The sequence below is a fragment of the Enhydra lutris genome, unplaced genomic scaffold (assembly GCF_002288905.1).
Source record: "Enhydra lutris kenyoni isolate GAN:26980312 unplaced genomic scaffold, ASM228890v2 scaffoldscaffold56, whole genome shotgun sequence".
In the NCBI taxonomy this organism is placed as follows: Eukaryota; Metazoa; Chordata; class Mammalia; order Carnivora; family Mustelidae; genus Enhydra; species Enhydra lutris.
In genome coordinates, this window is record NW_019154140.1 from 10,040,270 (window position 1) to 10,058,127 (window position 17,858).

Here is a 17,858-nt window from a genome sequence, read left to right on the forward strand (position 1 = left end):
GGTGGTGGTGGTGGTGGTATTTTCCCTGCGATGTTTTGTTTTTCTCAAAGTCTTTACTCTTACTTGCTTTTTGCAGAGCCAGTCCCTGATTTTGAAGGGAATTTGAGAGGTCTTGTCACCTACCACCAGCAGAATTGCCCTCACACCAGACCAGCAGATAACACCATTTTTCCCTTTCTTAAAAATCTGTAGAGACTTAGGGTCACACCTAAATTAGAGTTGTGAACATTCAGAAGACTTTGCTCAGAATCATCCATAAGAAAGAGGAGAGAAGGGAAGGTCAGCAACTAATAATATTCAGGGACTTTTTGAAGCAAGTCAACCAAAACCGAGTTCTAAAATGGGAAAACACTCTGGGGGCAAGAATTTCCAAGGGATTGTAAAGAAAGCATGCAATTAGTAGTGGGGATGGAAAACAGTGAGTGGTTCAGGACACTTTGGACTGGCCAGTAGATTGGAGGTGAGCGTGAAGGGAAAGAAATGAAGACTGGTACCTAGATTTGGAAGTTTGGTAGCTAAGAGGGAAATAGGATGACTAAAGAAGGAATAGGTTTGAGGTTTAAAATCAGGAGTTCTGTTTTGAACATACTAACTTAAAATATGCTACTCATTCTAACCACAGATGTTTATCTATAAAACAAGTATAATACCATGTCCTCAGTATTTGGGAGGACAAAATGAGAACCTATAGAGAAGTTTTTGGAATAGTAAAAAGCACTCCACAAATCGTAGGAACCATATTAGTGTAATTCAGTAGCTTGGACATTTAAAAAAAAAAATCTAACGGGCTTTATTAAATGATTCATGAACCAGGCAGCATCCCATCTAACAAGCAGAGAAGAGCTCCCAAAGGCTTGGACATCTAGAGAGAGTCTTTGAATGAACCTGAGAAAAAGATGGAAAAGAGTGAGATTGACCAGCTTGTGAAATAGGGAACAGCCTATCTCACGGCTGGAACCCTAAGGACTTCCCACAGCTGGGACGGTGACCTGAGCTGTGTTTGTCCATAGATATACAGATGGAGGTTTCTGGTGGGAGAGAATGGTTTGCTGTAAAGTTTGCTGCCTCCTCAACCCTCCCACAAGGAAAAACGTTAATATGAGGAAGAACCTTAAAGATAATTCTATCCATCCCTCATGTTCCATAAAGGAAATGGAAGCCCAGTTTGGCTATGTGACTTCTACACCTTTTGTGTTATTCAGGAGATAAATGTAAGGATTCTTTTCTTACCTTTTTTGCAACCATTTGAACACAATAGTGAGTTTAAAAGGTGTTTCGTTTTGTTTTTTTAAACAATCTCAATCTTGGAGAAAGGTTTCAGGTACGGTCTAAGATGTTGTTTTGGAGAGGAATCTGCTGACACAGCCTCTGAGCCTTCTGCATGTGTGTTTAATGAACAAGTATGTTCTCATGCAAAACCGTAGTACAGCCACCAGACTCGGGAAATTCCCGTGCACCTCACAACCACTGCATTCTCGGGCCCCTTCAGGTTCTACCAGAAATCCCAGTCATGTCCTCTGTAGCAAAAGGATGCTGTGCCAGTCTCCTGTTGCATTCGGTTTTCCTGTCTTTTCAGTCTTCTTCAGCTTGGCGGACTTTCTCAGTCTTACATCAGTTTCTTGACCTTGAGACTAGGGAAGACTGCAGGCCAGTTATTTTGTAGAATTCCCTCAAATTCAGTTTGTCTGATGCTTCCTCCTGACTAGACTCAGCTTACACATTTGGTGGGAATGTCAAAAAAGCGAGGCTGTCTTCTCCTTGAACCTACCAGATGGCATGGTTTCCATTTGTCCCAAATTGATGGGACTCGGTCAGTTGATGAAGGAGGTGTCTGCCAGGCTTCTCTCCTGTAAAGTTACTCTTTTCCATTTATAATTCCATTTTAATTAGTAAGTGTTTGTGAAGATGTTTTGAAATTATCTAAATTTACTTTTCTTCATTAAGCTTTGGATTTATTCATTTATTTATGTCAATGTAGACTCATGGCTTTCAGTTTTATCTGGTGGGCTATAATCCATTATCATCTAAATGTTTAAACCATTCCTGATTTGGCCACTGGGCGTTCCTTCAAGCTGGTTTCTGGGTCCTGTCAACATATCCTCATCACTTCCTTTTATCCAGTATCATAGAATAGTCCAGGCTAATTTTATATTTTTCCCATCTCAGGCCTGGACCAGCCATTTCTCAAGGAGCCTTCATTGTTGTAGTGGAAATGATAATTAGAAGTCACGATCTATTGGAGCAATGTTCATGACTGGGCCCTCGCAGTATGAGGCTGGCTGTTTATCCTAGTCCAACATTACCGGGTTCATTCCGGTATCTCCGTTTCTATAATTGTAACTCCTCTGACAAAGAAACCTGGTCACCTCTATTTCTACTTTATTTATTTGATAAAAAAGCACTGTTACCTCTTGCTAGGTGATTGTCCTCCTCGCCCTTTTCAGGCTCTGGCTTCCTATGCTAGACCCCCAGCATCCACACCAGTGTCCTCCCTGTGGACCCTCTCCCCACACTCCTCAGGCCCTGACACCCCAGTCCCAATTTCTTTGAGAAATGCTACATTAGAGCATAAATTCCTAGGTGAATATTTGAGGACATTCACAAGAGCGACATTTATGTACAGCTGTTGGTTGATATGCTGCTTATAATTCTGTGATTATAATTATAATTCTTATCATTCTTATTTTTTCTCCTCCTCAAGAAGCATACCACAGCACAAATTAGAATGGCATCATAGGGATAACCTTAAAGCTACCCTTTTCCATTTGTAAAAAAAGTGTTCTTTCATACCAGCAAACCCCAATGATGGCACTCACTGTATGTTGAAAGAACATGGTTGCTGACCTCTGTCACAGGCATTTCTACCCGGCATCTGGGTGCCATGTATCCCACTGAAGAGCAACAGTAACTCTGCCATCGTTGATTTTCTCTTAGGAATCAGAGTTCCCACAGTATAAATATTCCATGGTCAGTTAGCCAGTGCTTATGACTGAGCATTTCCTGTGTGTCCATCAGAACCAGTGGGACAGCAAATCCAGTCTCTACTCAGTGTGCAGCAAGCAGGCTGACATGTCTGTAGAGAGAAACCTTCCCTGGGTTTACACTGAGGGAAAATGGCTGTCAGGATGTGCTTAGCTGCCCTCACAGTGATGTTCCGTCTGTAGACGCGTAGCAGGCACTGTGAACTTTGATTTTGCTTAATTGGGTCTCTCTAGGGATTATTTTCTTTCAGTTCTAGAATAACGGCATCTTCAGTTTAGGAAAATGGGGGGGCCGTGGAAAAGTACACAGACACAAAACCTTATAGCCCCTGTATCCATTTTGATTTCCGTCACACCGTTCTGTTTTGTCGTTCCTATACATTAACTGGGTCTCTTTCCCAACAGCATCTGTAATCTAAATATTTTTGACTACTTCCAGTTCTGTCCTCAGACCATATCTTCAAAGTTTTCCTTAAACTGCTTCCTTTGTAAACTTGGTAACCAGGTAGTTGCAAGCTATAATTTTATTATGAGTTTAAAACCCATTACATATGAAGCCTTCCTCTAAAATCATAATATTCAGTAAGAATCTGATGTTATTCAGTAAGAGTCTGATGTTATGTGGTTCGCTTAGGATGAGGGTCTTGTCAAACCTGGCATTTGTGGGATTTTACTTTCTTATAGTACATTATGTTACCAAGTCCTGTGGGATACAGGAGGCATTGGGAGACATGGGGTGCTCTGAAAGGTAGAAAAGTTAGGAGTCTTATGACACTGGGGAGAAGTCATTCTCTTACCCAGATGGACTCCTCACTCAGTGGGGAATCTGTTTGAAACTCTCTCTCTCTCTTTATCTCCCTCCCCCAGCTCACGCTCTCTCTTTCTCTAAAATAAATAAATTTTTAATAAAAAGAAAAGAAAGTTCTTTGAGGACATACTCAGTAGAATTTTATACAAGCAATATAAATGGGAATTCAGAAGACTATGCAGAAACATGGATTGAGTTATGATAAGTGAAAAATAAGACCCAAGATATTACGTACTCTATGATTTTACAACTCTGTCAAAATATATATGCATTTGAAAGAAACCAGAGAGGGAATATAGAAAAAATGATAGTTGTATGAGATGATGAGACTATACTTTTTTCCTGTATTTTGCACACTTTTAGCAGTGTTCTGTTGCTTTTACAACTCAAAATAAGAAACATGGCAGCATATGTCAACCTTCGATAAGACACATAACATTGGGAGGCCTGAGTGGCTCAGGAGTTAAGCGTCTGCCTTCGGCTCAGGTCATGATCCCAGGGTCCTGGGATCGAGCCCCACATTGGGCTCTCTGCTCAGTGGGGAGTCTACTTCTCCCTCTCCCACTCCCTCTGCTTGTATATTCCCTTTCTTGCTGTCTCTATTGAATAAATAAATAAAATCTAAAAATAAAAAGACACGTAATATCAAATCAGGAATAGTGCTGTATATTTTACATAGAATTACAATTCAATGAACGGTGTTTTTTGATTTTTGGTTTTGGTTTTTTTTAGGCGAACACCCCAAACATAAACATTCAAAATGGCTGCTGACCCTTTAGAAGGAGTCTGTCCCCTGTGTGGTCTTCCTATTGCTTAAAATAGCTTGTTAAATGCATTCTTGAGCAATGTGAATTAGGTGTTTCTGGCAACAAAGATGAGAACATTGGGACTGAGTACTTGAATCAAGAGCCAACAAGGCTCTCCTGCCCCATGTGGAGTAGTCATGCGACATCTAAGTGCTGATGTCCTCAGATGCACAGTTTAAGAAGGCTAGCTCTTGCAGCTTCTTGGACGTATTCTATCCAAAGATAATGATAAAGGCATTCTCTTTCTCTTATTTCTTTTTCTTAACCCCGCCTTCCCCTCTTTAGGTTTTCACTGGAATTTTCACAGCGGAAATGTTCCTGAAGCTCATAGCCATGGATCCCTACTATTATTTCCAAGAAGGTTGGAACATTTTTGACGGATTTATTGTCTCCCTCAGTTTAATGGAACTGGGTCTAGCAGACGTGGAGGGGCTTTCGGTGCTGCGATCTTTCCGATTGGTATTCCATATTTCTCCAATTTCTTTTTACATTTCCTATCTTGCAGCTACTAAAAAAGTTTTGCATAAGTTAATTTGATGATTAAAAAAATCCTTAGCTATATTCTACTCACAGTTTCTGTTGGCAATTTATTGGCTTAGATACTAAAATCTTGAAAAAATTTTTCTGCTAAGTGCCCAATATAGAAGTTAGTTTTTAATGTCAGTCAACAAACAGAGGACAATTTTAGGAAGTTCCTCAGAAAATAATGGTTAATCTAAAAGATGAAAAAGGATTGCTAAGGGCTATTCTGAGGTCTAATGAATTTGCTAGTAAAGCTGTTTCCTTATCTGAACATCTCCCTGAAGTGGAATTTCTCCTTGTTCAAAGAGGTCTCTCATTTCTTCCATCATGATGACCCCTTCCAGAAAACAGGAACAAAACAGTATTTTTTTAAAATGATATTGAAATTAACTATTAAACATTGGCTTTTTTTCCCCATAACATTAGCTGAGAAGGATTTTGTAATGTACTTGAGAAAATTAATGTTAAAATTATTAAAATGACTTTGAAACAGTTAATGATACCCTCAAAATAGCTTCCCATAAACACAGGCATAAGCTATGTTCTGATTAAGTCCCTTGAGAAGCTGAGTTACTTTGGGGATATCCCACTCAGAGCATCAGAACTGGCTTAGGTTTTTCTTTCCCCATCGGGAAAAATACCTTAGCATTTATAACTGAAAGGATTTTAGTTTTTTTTTATCAGGATATTCAGCATGTTGAAAAAAGAGAATTGGAATAAAATGGAATTATTTGTAAAACAGAGGTCTCATTCAGTCTCAGTCCATCTGGCAAGTTTCTGGAACCTCTGTTTACTAGTCTTGGGATCTTTACTAGTCTTAGGATCCAGCCCACAGTAGACTTTTTGAAAATCATTCTTACTATCTGGAAGATGGGATGAAGGAGTAAAAGGTGGAAGCCTGAGCACTAGTATTCCTAATAAATTTAAGAGCCAGTCAGGAAGGGAAAAAATATGAATGATCCAGATATTCATACAGAGAAACACCTGGTAAATCTTGAACTCTCAGATAAGACTCAAGCTTTTAATAGGAAAAAAATGTTCCACTCTGTGCTGTTGTCTTCTACCAAAATTCCTATTATGTCCTGTGTTAGTCATTAACTTATGACATCTGAAGATGACCTCATCATTATTATTTCTAGATAATGAATTATATGCATTATAATTCTAGACTATTTGCTGAGACCTTATAAATCATTTTATTACAGAATATAGAAATCTCATAACAGAAGTTTGTCCTCTGAATTAATATCACTATAGGCCCTTCTCGTAAGATGTTTGATATACGTGGAACTGCACCTACTAGGGCTTTGTGCTTTTCCTCCAAGTTATACCAAGCATATTCCACGGTTTCATATCAGCTATTGATTATTTATTGGCAAGCAAAAAAAGAGATACTTAGAATTTTTACGTGATTTTTTTTAAAGAGACAGATTATTTATTTTTCACTTTCCTTGCCATCCTGATCTTTTGCTTCACTACAACTCAACATTTTCCTTCATATGTTCTTTGAGAGGTCAAGGAAAAATCAATAGCAAAAGGATATATTCATGTATGGGTTCTTAAAAAGTGGATATAGGGGTGCCAGTGTGGCTTAGTTGGTTAAGCGTCCAACTATTGATCTCAGTCAGGTCTTGATCTCAGGGGCGTGAGTTCAAACCCCCTGTTGGGCTTTGCACTAGGCATGGAGCCTACTTAAAAAAAATTAAAATTTTAAAAATAAAACATAAAAAGCAGTTTGACTCAGAGACTAATATAGGGGGCTAGAGGCAATAATCTTGGTTCCTAGTTTAAGTTTTTCATGTACTGTGAAATTAATCCATTTTGCCTGTCTGTGCCTCACATTCTCCCATTTTAGTCTAAGACAGTTAGAAAGTCCTGGGAATTTCCCAAGGTCGCTCAGTAAATTTAAGCTTATCTCACTAATTTTATATATTTTTATTTTAGCCATGTGGAAGATAATGGATTGAGTATCATTTGATTTTTGTTTCGATTTTTCCCCCCTTAGCTCCGAGTCTTCAAATTGGCCAAATCCTGGCCCACCCTGAACATGCTGATCAAGATTATTGGAAATTCAGTGGGTGCCCTGGGCAACCTGACCCTGGTGCTGGCCATTATTGTCTTCATCTTTGCCGTGGTGGGCATGCAACTCTTTGGAAAGAGCTACAAAGAGTGCGTCTGCAAGATCAACCAGGACTGTGAACTCCCTCGCTGGCACATGAATGACTTTTTCCATTCCTTCCTCATTGTCTTTCGAGTGTTGTGCGGGGAGTGGATTGAGACCATGTGGGACTGCATGGAAGTGGCAGGCCAGGCCATGTGCCTCATCGTCTTCATGATGGTCATGGTTATTGGCAACTTGGTGGTTAGTACTAACTTGTACAACTTCTCATTCTTTGCCCAGAACATCATACCCTTGACCAGAAGCCCAATGGTCTTGGTCCTACTAGCTTTCATGCCTGTGCTAGTTTTTAATCCTTTCTTGGCTCAAGAGCCCTAAGGTACAAGTGAAGGAAAGGAGACTGTTCTTTACAGAGGCCTGCTGAGTCATAAGCCCCACAACCTGTCAACCCTTTTTCATAGCTATGGAAACAAACCTCAGCAAAGTTAAGTGACCTTCCTGAAGTCAGGCAACTGATATATGTCAGGGCTTGTATTAGATCCTGGACTACAAAATCTACACTCTTTCTACTACAGAAAAATTCATTTAAATTCAGAATTTCTCAACCTTGACACTGTTGGCACTTTGGGTTAGATAATTTTTTGTTGTAGAATTGTCCTACAATCTTTTTGTTGTAGAAATGTCCTACAAATGTGTTGTGGGATGTTTAGCAGCTTTCCTGACCTCTGCCTTTTACTGGCCAGTAACCCCCCCACCCTCCCTAAGTTGTGATAACCAAAAATGTCTCCAGACATTGCCAACTGTCCCCTAGGAGGCAAAATTGCCCTCCATTGAGAACCACTGATCTAAACCGACAGAAGGTTTTATCTAACTTGTATAAGTGGCAAGTCACTTTTTTGCTGTACTCTGAGCTGTCCGCCGGCTGTCTTCTGCCTCTGTATGTAGAATATTCATTCACCAACAGAGATTTTGACGCCATGTTTCTCAAAGTGTGGTCAGAGGACTAGCAGCAATGAGATCACTTTAGAGTATGTTAGAATCTTAGGCCTCACCCCAGAATTACTGAATCAGAATCTGCATTTTTAACTGGACCCCAAGGTGATTGACATGCACACTAAAGTTTAAGAAGTACTTATCTTTCAGATCAGGCCCAATCCAACTTGCCAGTCTAGAGCAAGGGGGGCTGGAAGAAGGCAAACCCAGAGGAACCCCTGTCAGCTCATCCAGAGAAGTTCTTCTTTTTGTGCCAGAGAAGCATGCCAGGAGGGGGTTCCTGCTCACCAGCCTCTGGACCAGCCGTGCCACCCTATTCTTTCCTATGATCTGTAAAAATGGACACTGTGATGTTTCTGTAATCCCTTCCTTTCTCCATTTCTGATCACCCTTCCCTCGTCCTACTCCTGCTAGACTTCCCACTTCTTCAGTGAATTTACCTCCTGGTAAATAGTGGCATCCACATTTCCCAGCCCTGGCCTTCCCACCCTTTCTCCATCCTCCTCTTCTCACTTGTCTCCGCATCCTCTCCCCGTTACTCTACAGATACCTGCAGGAGCACATAACATTACTTCTGCTTCTGGTAACACCTTTCCAGGTTCACCTTTGCTCAGTCCTTCTGCCCACCTAGTCTTTAGGAATCTGTGACTATAAGTCTCTTCTGACTCTCTTCTCTCCCTTCCCAGTAAACAATGGGATGCCTTTCGTACACCTTAATTAATAGTATTTCTAAGATCTTCCCCATCCTTTCCATGCCTGTAATCTAGCCAGTATTTCTGTAAGTGTGGTCTGAAGATCACAGCCACCCAATTTTCACTCATTAAAACAGGCGGTCCCAGGCCCTATACCAGATCTACTGAATCAGAACCTTAAAGGTGAGGCCAAGGAAATACGTATTTTTTCATGCAACCTCTCCCCAGATTCCTTAGGCATGCTAAGGTTTGAGATTACAGTAGCCTAATCTAGACTCTTATTAACTCATGCAAGTGACAGCTCTAACTGTATGTAGCTGGTAGGAATCATTTTCTCAAATCTCTATCATCTGTTACTCCTCTACTCAAAGACCAATAGTGAATCCAGTTAAATAAAATTCAAATTCCTCAGCCTGGCCTTCAAAGCCCCCTCCAACTCACCCTCATTTTACCAACCATACTCCTTTGTAATTCTACAAATGGCCCAAATAATTTGTGTATATATAGTGCATTTATTTGTTTCCATTCCCCCCACTCTACCCATACTATGATCTCCACCTAAAATGTATTGCTTGCTCTTCTTCAGAAGTGTGACAAAGTAAGGGCCAGGTGTAAATCAAGAAGTGAACACCTCTCCCAATTTGTAAAGTAAGTCTTAATAAAAATAAATTAATTAATCTTAATGTCCAATGTGGTAAAATAGGCTATTAAAACATAAATAAATAAAGTTTGGCTTTATTTAAATAAAGCTTGGCTGGACATTTAGATATACAACAGAACACAACAGTCACAATCACTGTCTTGTTAAACTACTTTATTTTATAAATGTTAGGAAAGCAAAGGAAATTAATTCTTAAGATGACATGAACTGTATTCCAGTTCTACTTTCTTGGCTTGTTGTAGGAAAGCATGGCTCTCCAAGCCTAGTTGTTTTTTTCATGTGGATTTCCAACACTTCCCCTGTCCGTGAATACATGGCATCTGTTTCTTCTTAAATCCTCCCAATAAGCTGTGTCCATCTTTATTTTCTGTTTGGGGAAATTTTTTTTCCCAAAATGTATATAGTTTTTGCTTTTTCTGATTGTAAGAAAAGCAATATATTTGGGGGTACATATATATGTTTGTAAAACTATAAAAGAACCAAGAAAAGACATATTAACCTTGTATTACAACCAAAACCAAACAAAGTTCCCACTTGGTAGAAAACAGTATGAAAGTTCCTCAAAAAATTAAAAATAGAACTACTATATGATCCAGTAATTCCGTTACCGGGTGTTTACCCAAAGAAAACAAAAACACTGATTAGGAAAGACATACGCACCCCTATGTTTATTGCAACATTGTTTATACTAGCCAAGATATGGAACCACCCCAAGTATCCATCCATAGATAAATGGATAAAGAGATAGGCGTATCTGTATACAGTGGAATATTACTCAGCCATAAAAAAGAATGAAATCTTGCCATTGGCAACAACATGGCTGGACCTAGGGGGTATAATGCTAAGTGAAATAAGTCAGAGAAAGACAAATACCATGTTTTCGCTCATGTGAAATTTAAGAAACAAACAAATGAGCAAAGAAAAAAAGAGACCAAAAAAAACCCCCAAAAACAACAACAACGCAGACTCTTAAATACGAAGAACAAACTGATGTGTACCAGAGGAGAGGGGGAGGATGGGTGGAAGAGATAAAGAGGATTAAGAGAATGCTTATTGTGATGAGAACTGAGCAATGTATAAAATTGTTGAATATTGTATACCTGAAGCTAATATAACACTATATGTTAATTATACTTCAATAAAAAAAATTTTCTTGATGCCCACTTAGTGACATGAGCACTGTCAAACCAAACATGATAGAAACTCTTGTGCCTGTCACAGAAGTCTGTGGGCTTCCAATTTTAATCCTAGTTTAATGGCTGACTTCACATCATACTGTCTACATTCACTCTCCTTTCTCCTAATGCCACTGGTACAGGTGCTGAACCTGTTTCTGGCCTTGCTTCTGAGCTCCTTCAGTGCAGACAATCTGGCAGCCACGGACGACGATGGAGAAATGAACAACCTACAAATCTCAGTCATCCGGATCAAGAAGGGGGTGGCCTGGGCCAAACTGAAAGTGCACGCCTTCATGCAGGCCCACTTTAAGCAGCGTGAGGCCGATGAAGTGAAGCCCCTGGACGAGCTCTATGAAAAGAAGGCCAACTGCATCGCCAACCACACCGGTGCAGACATCCACCGGAACGGTGACTTCCAGAAGAATGGCAACGGCACGACCAGTGGCATTGGCAGCAGCGTGGAGAAGTATATCATCGACGAGGACCACATGTCCTTCATCAACAATCCCAACTTGACCGTACGGGTGCCCATTGCTGTAGGCGAGTCTGATTTTGAGAACCTCAACACAGAGGATGTTAGCAGCGAGTCGGATCCTGAAGGCAGCAAAGATGTAAGGTCCCAGTCTAGAACCCAGCCCTGATTCTGTGTGGGAACAAGCGGCCGTGGCAGGTCCCGGGACTGGTTCAGCTATGGGCTGGGTAGAGAGATTGGGAAATAGCCAGCTAGGTTTGAGATCCAACCCTAATACCCACTGTCATTCTAGACCTCCCCGGGGTGACCTAGTTTCCTGAGATGTTCCTAGATCTGTCTCCGTTGCTGCTGGCTCATCTCAGTCAGAGGCTGGAGCAAACCCTCCAGTACTTCCCTGCCAGTAATCCGTCTGAGCCGTAGCGCTGAGACCCACCAATAGCCACCTTCCGTTTCAGGTGGACCCCTCATCTGTGAGCAGGCTTCAGTCCCAACAGAAGTTTTGAGGGCCCTCTGGTAATTGTTTGCCCCTCTGCAAGGGGACGGTGATGAGCTGGTCATAAGAATTGCAAAGAGTCCTGTCTGGTCCTTCGTCAGTGTCCGAGGTAGAGCACGGAGGGGAAGTGTCACGCAGAGTTGGTTAAACTCCCTTTTCTTTGCCACTCTAGAAACTGGATGACACTAGCTCCTCTGAAGGAAGCACCATCGATATCAAACCCGAAGTAGAAGAAGTCCCAGTGGAACAGCCCGAGGAGTACTTGGACCCAGATGCCTGCTTCACAGAAGGTGCAAAGGGGCAAGGACAAGGGGGGGCCGTGGCCCTGGCACTGCTTGCGGATTTCTGCCGGGGCCAGTGGTTGGCTCCGCGTGGGGGCTCCGTGGCCGCCCTCAAGAGCTTTGTTCCCCACCTCCTCCTCTGGAAGCCAGTTGATATTGTTTCCCATGTTTGGTTCCTACCTAGAGCAAGTTTCTATTTGCAAACATTTCTTTGTCCGTTTTCTCTTGGCGTCAGCCCAAAACTTCCGATAGCAAGGCCTGTCGTGTCATGGCTGTGTCTGCCTCCTGACTCCCCTTTTCTCCTCCCTCTCACGGCTTCTTTAGAGGACATCTTCCCAACTCCAGAGGGTCCTGTCCCCGTAGTGTTGCAGCGTCGCCCCAGCCCTGGCACCCTCCGTGGCTGAGGCAGGCCTTCTGATTCAGCCCCTGTGCTCCCGGCTGCGTGGTGGGGCAGCGCCTGCTGGGGTCAGGAGGCCAAGGAGGGGTCAGGTCTGGGCGGGGCCCGCTCCCGCGCTGACCTGCCTCTCCCGCTGGTGCCAGGCTGTGTCCAGCGATTCAAGTGCTGCCAGGTCAACATCGAAGAAGGGCTTGGCAAGTCTTGGTGGATCCTGAGGAAGACCTGTTTCCTCATTGTGGAGCACAACTGGTTTGAGACCTTCATCATTTTCATGATTCTGCTCAGCAGTGGCGCCCTGGTGAGTCCAGGGGAGAGGACGGGGAGGGATGGGCTGGGAAAGGCTTTGTAAGAGCTGGGGGAGGGTCCAGGTGGGGTGCAAGCCCAGTGCCTCTGAGAGCACAGATGGCTGTGGCCCCAAGCAGGATGGTCTGCCAGAGTGCTTTGGCCTGATGTTTTGAGCTTTTAGGATTAGAATCCACTTACCCACATCCTGATCTTCTTTACACTCAGCGTGACACCTCACACATCTAAGACCCCCTTTCTATCAGAATGAGAGCACAAATTAATTATCTTCACTGCTTAGTTTGCCCCGTTCTAAGCAACTTCCTCAAATGATCTTCCCTTCCTCACCTAGTATCCCAAATATCCTGTTCTTTACTTTTCACTTGCCCCAGATGGGACGGAGGTTGGCTTCCCCTACCCCATCTCCCCTCACACCCTAACTGGTTGGGAGAACTCATGGCATTAGCAGATACTTAAAAAGCCAGGTCTCTGGTGTAAAGGCTGTTCATATTCACAAAATTGGAAGTGCTTCTCATTGATCGGTGAGGCTCGGGGCACTGGACACGCGGGCTTCTCCCCTGTGGGAGCTCATTATCTGGGCTTTTGCTTTTATTTTAGCTGGCTTATAACTGAGGAGACCTGGACAGGGTCAGGAGTGAGGGAGTTGTTCCCCAGTTGGATAGATTTGAGGATAGTAGGCACTTAGAGACGTGGCACATTCTCCTTGTTTGAGTTAAGGGAAAGCTGAAGAATGCAGAATTTTGAAATGCTTTAAAAAAAGGCAGGCACATTCATGTAGGAATAGAAGCAAAGCCTAATCTGGGTGCAGAAAATAGCAAGAGAATGTTAAATTTACTGTTAAAGATCCCGTAGGAGGAGCGCCTGGGTGGCTCAGTGGGTTAAGCCTCTGCCTCCTGCTCATGTCATGATCTCAGGGTCCTGGGATCGAGCCCTGCATCGGGCTCTCTGCTCAGCAGGGAGCCTGCTTCCCCCTCTCTGTCTGCCTCTCTGCCTACCTGTGATCTCTCTCTGTCAAGTAAATAAATAAAATCTTTAAAAAAGAAAAGAAAAGAAAGATCCCGTAGGAGAAGAAGAGAAGAGAAGAGAAGCTGAAATGGAGGCAGTAGGTGGCAAAGAAGATCCCGTGGGGAGTGGGGGGCCAGAGGTGGGGGGATTATGCAGGCATGTGGCAGGACAAATGCAGGAGGCCAGATGGCTTGGCAGCCTGGATCTGGGTGGGGAGAGGGGTTAGTCACACTGTCCTGCCTGTCCTAGGCCTTTACTGCCTCCACAGGCCTCCCTCAGTGCTGGCTGAGGGGCTGTGCAGGCCCCCAGATAACAGGATGATCTCTGCCCATGGGAAAAGGGAGGGCCAGACTCAGGCCAGAGCCAGGAGAAAGGTGTTTTGTGACTGTCATCATCGCTCTTCCTCCAATCTTGTAAACAGAAATCCAGAATTAAGGAACACACCTCATCCTCTGACTCTTCTCTTTCTCATTGCCACAAAAAAAGAAAAGCAGAAAAGCAGCAGTGAAACAGAAGTTCTGAACCTTCTTTACTGCTCACCTTTGATAGTTTCTCTTTATTGTAGATGAATAAAACAGGGGACACTTGGCTCGGTACTTGAAGACCCTGTGCAGTTAGGAGGCATGAGACCTAAGAAGAGCAAAGTGAAGGGGCGCCTGGCTGGCTCAGTCAGTTAAGCGCCTGACTCTTGATTTCAGCTCGGGTCATGATCTCAGTGTTGTGGGATCAAGCCCCGCTTTAGACTCAGCGGGAGTCTGCCTGAGATTCTCTCTCTCTCCTTCTGCCCCTCACCCCCTCTCCCAGCTCACACTCTCTCTCTCAAAAAAAAAAAAAAAAAAAAAAGCGAAGTGAAGCCACAGCTAAAATGTCTGAGAGAAGCCGAGAGTGGGGTTATGACGGGACTTTGGGTGGGAGGGGTGGATAGAGCTGCCAGTGACCGGAAGCTCAGTCTTGGGCATCTCACACGTATTTGGGTGACAGAATGAATCTCTGCAAAGAGAGGTAAGGGGAAACTTGGCATGGAAGCTGTTGAGTATTTCACTGAGCAGAGGGGGGTTATTTGTACAAAAGACCCCTGAGAAGAATGATGGACCATGACCTCTCCCAGCTGTCCAGTGATGGAACTGGAGTACGTGATATGCCTCCTCGTTGGAAGTGTATCCGCAGCAGCCTGATTCTGTCCTTCCTTCTGGAACGGTCCAGAGCAGGACCTCCCATTGTAGGACACGGGACTTTTGTTCCCCCTGTAGTTTTCTCTCATGTTGCAGGACTTCCTGCTCTCCCTCCACAGCCCTCCACTCCAGTCATGGGAACGTTCTACCTTCATGTTAGGGAGTCACTTCATTCAGGAATTCCAGAGAGAGAAAGTTGGACTAAGATTTTCTTCACCTGAGCGTCTCCCACTCCTGTGACCCTCCCCCATATCTGTGGCATCAGGGGCTGCAGGGAGAAAAGATTTTATCACATAAGCACATAGAGTGTCGGCAAGGACACGGAGAAGCTGGAACCCTCAGACTCTGCCGGAGGACATGTAGAACGGTGCCACCACGCTGGAGCGCTGGTTGGCAGGGCCTCAAAAACTGAAGCCTACAGTCGCCACGTGAGCCGGTCGGTCCCCTCCTAGACATTATACCCCAGAGAAAGGAAGACATGTCCACATAAAACAGATGCACGAATGTTTGTAGCAGTGCCATTCACAATAGCCAGAAAGTAGGCACACAAGTGTCCATCAGTGAGGAAGGTAGACAGACTGCCACACAGCCACACATTGGAGTCTTCTTCATCGGTCAAGAGAAACGCAGCACTGATGCGGGCTGCAGCATGGATGAACTTGGAAAACTCTGTGCTCAGGGAGAGAAGCCAGTCACCAGGGACCACGTATCGTCTGATTGCCTTTATATGAAATGTCCAGAATGGGCAGATGGGAAGAGAGGAAATAGCATAGTGGTTGCCTGGGACTCGTGGGACGCAAGGAGGCCAGAGGGTGGCAGCTAGAAGGTGTGGGGTTTCTTTTGGGGGTGGATGGAGACACTCTAAACTTGATTGTGTAATGGATATACAAGTCGAACTGTACACTTGAAATAGCGGCATCGTATGCTATGTGGATTGTATCTCAGTAAAACATTTTTTAAGAAGCCACATGTGGCAGGGGGTGGGGTGAGAGAGACAGGAAGCCCAGCATAGGCCAGCCGCAGCGGGAGGAGCTGCCGAGGGGTGGGGCCTTCCCAAGCTGCTTGTCTCCCTTCAGGCACCTTGGGCAGCCACTGCTTCTCTTCCAGGCCTTCGAGGACATTTACATCGAGCAGAGAAAGACCATCCGTACCATCCTGGAATACGCCGACAAAGTCTTCACCTACATCTTCATCCTGGAGATGTTGCTCAAGTGGACAGCCTACGGCTTCGTCAAGTTCTTCACCAACGCCTGGTGCTGGCTGGACTTCCTCATTGTGGCTGTACGTGTCCTGCTTTCTACTTCCCACCCCTTCTTGTAGGGAAACAAAAGCAGGGATGTTCCTTCCTCTAATGGCCGGAGTTGCCTGGGCACCCAGGATGTCGGACAAGATGTAGGTGTAGTTTAGGGGAAAGCTCCTGTCAGAGCACTCAGAGCTTAACTTCGGGTGATGGAGCTCTGAAGTCTCTCCATTGGCCCCAGGGGTTAACCAACCAGCTCTGGGCTCTGGTGGTTTGGCTTGGAAGAGTCAGAGATTAGGAGCAGGAAGTGGAATCGTTGGTGCCAACGCCCCTTGTTATTAGGCTGGGAACAAACAGTTCTTGCCCTGCACCAGCAGGGTGCGCTCTTTCTGGTGCCAGGGGAGGGGTGAGGATGAGGTGGGGTACAGGTGTGGGGGGGATCTCAGTAAAGCTCTCTCTGCTGACCATTCTTATGGATACTTCCATCATCTCAAGGCTTCGCACCAAACTCCTCCGAACTAGTCCGCCTGTCCAGAAGCGGTGGTGTTCACACTGAAATCCACGCCCCTTCCCACACACTGCCATTTCCACAGTGGTGATCACACGAGAATCCTTTTCTCCTCCAGGTTCCAAGACCATCTCCAAGGCTTGCCGGCCATCACCTCCTGTCTTATTTTCCAGGGTGGAAGCTGCATCTTCTGTGATCGTTTCTCACCCAATAAGCCCTTGTTCCTTGTTGGCTTTTCTAACTGTGATGCATGCTTCTTATTCTGTGTAATCACTAAAGCTCTTTTCTTCTAGCCAAATCAGCCTTCGAAAGAAAGGGTGAATGGGAATTTCAGGACCAGGGCCTGTGGAGAATTCACTTCCTGCTGAGCTGAGCGCTAAGTGCCAAGCAAGCGGAGTGTTTGGAGGCTGGTTGGGTACATGTAGAATGCAGGTTTCCTCAGCCATATAGTAAAGCACCTAGAGCATGCCTCTGGGATCCGGAATGGAGCAGCGTGGACGCCTCTGTCAGATAATGGGAGCCCAGCACTCCGCACCAGTGATCTCTGCTCTAGAATACATTCCTGTTCCTGTAAATGTCTGTGACTTCTGACTTCCACGGTTAATGACTCCTTCCAGGGGATGTCACTCTGCTCCTATTTGCATTCCCTTTTCAGAAACCTGGCCTTTAGGGAGATGCCCAGATGAGGTGAGGAAGTCACCCCCTGCCCTTAAAGTGAGCCAAACAGGTACTGCCCCAGAGGGCGGCAACCCGAGGCCGTCCTGGCAGATTTCAGCACTCCTGTCAGCAGCCGCCACTAGTGCCTTCTGACGGAAGGGCTCCACCTCCCACAGATGGAAGGCTCGAGCTCTAAGAATGAAGGAGTGGGCTTGGGCTATGGCCCAGAGAATAAAGGGACACTGGGCCTGCTGTCTTTCACAGAACAGGACCCCCTGGTACCCAAATAAGCTGATAAAAACATTGAGGGTCGTGTGCATTAGCATTTATTTAGCAAACATTTTCATTCCCTTTTATACTGGTGGCAGAGAAACTGAAAGTATGAGACAGACACAGAGCAAGCATTTATCCATAACCTCCCCAGCTTGAGGGCATTGCTGGATTCTTACATTGCCGTGAGTCCTGACAGTGGTTCCTAAGAACTCCTCAGTACCGGTTATTAGTCAACAAATAGAAATCAAACACCATCCTGTGTGTAGAGCTGTCCCCGAAGCTGCAGTGAGCCACGAG

The 17,858-nt window shown here is 44.5% G+C and overlaps 1 protein-coding gene across 6 annotated transcripts in view; it reads left to right on the top strand.

The window, feature by feature from the left end:
• LOC111157848 (sodium voltage-gated channel alpha subunit 8) overlaps positions 1 to 17,858 on the top strand; it is a 118,400-nt gene that overhangs the window by 76,970 nt on the left and 23,572 nt on the right. For all 6 annotated transcript variants that reach the window (XM_022519538.1, XM_022519537.1, XM_022519541.1 and 3 more), the window contains 6 exons: positions 4,881 to 5,054; positions 7,123 to 7,479; positions 10,901 to 11,371; positions 11,898 to 12,015; positions 12,547 to 12,701; positions 15,991 to 16,164. In XM_022519538.1, the coding sequence (XP_022375246.1) occupies positions 4,881 to 5,054; positions 7,123 to 7,479; positions 10,901 to 11,371; positions 11,898 to 12,015; positions 12,547 to 12,701; positions 15,991 to 16,164 (1,449 nt within the window). The remainder of the gene's footprint in view (positions 1 to 4,880; positions 5,055 to 7,122; positions 7,480 to 10,900; positions 11,372 to 11,897; positions 12,016 to 12,546; positions 12,702 to 15,990; positions 16,165 to 17,858) is intronic.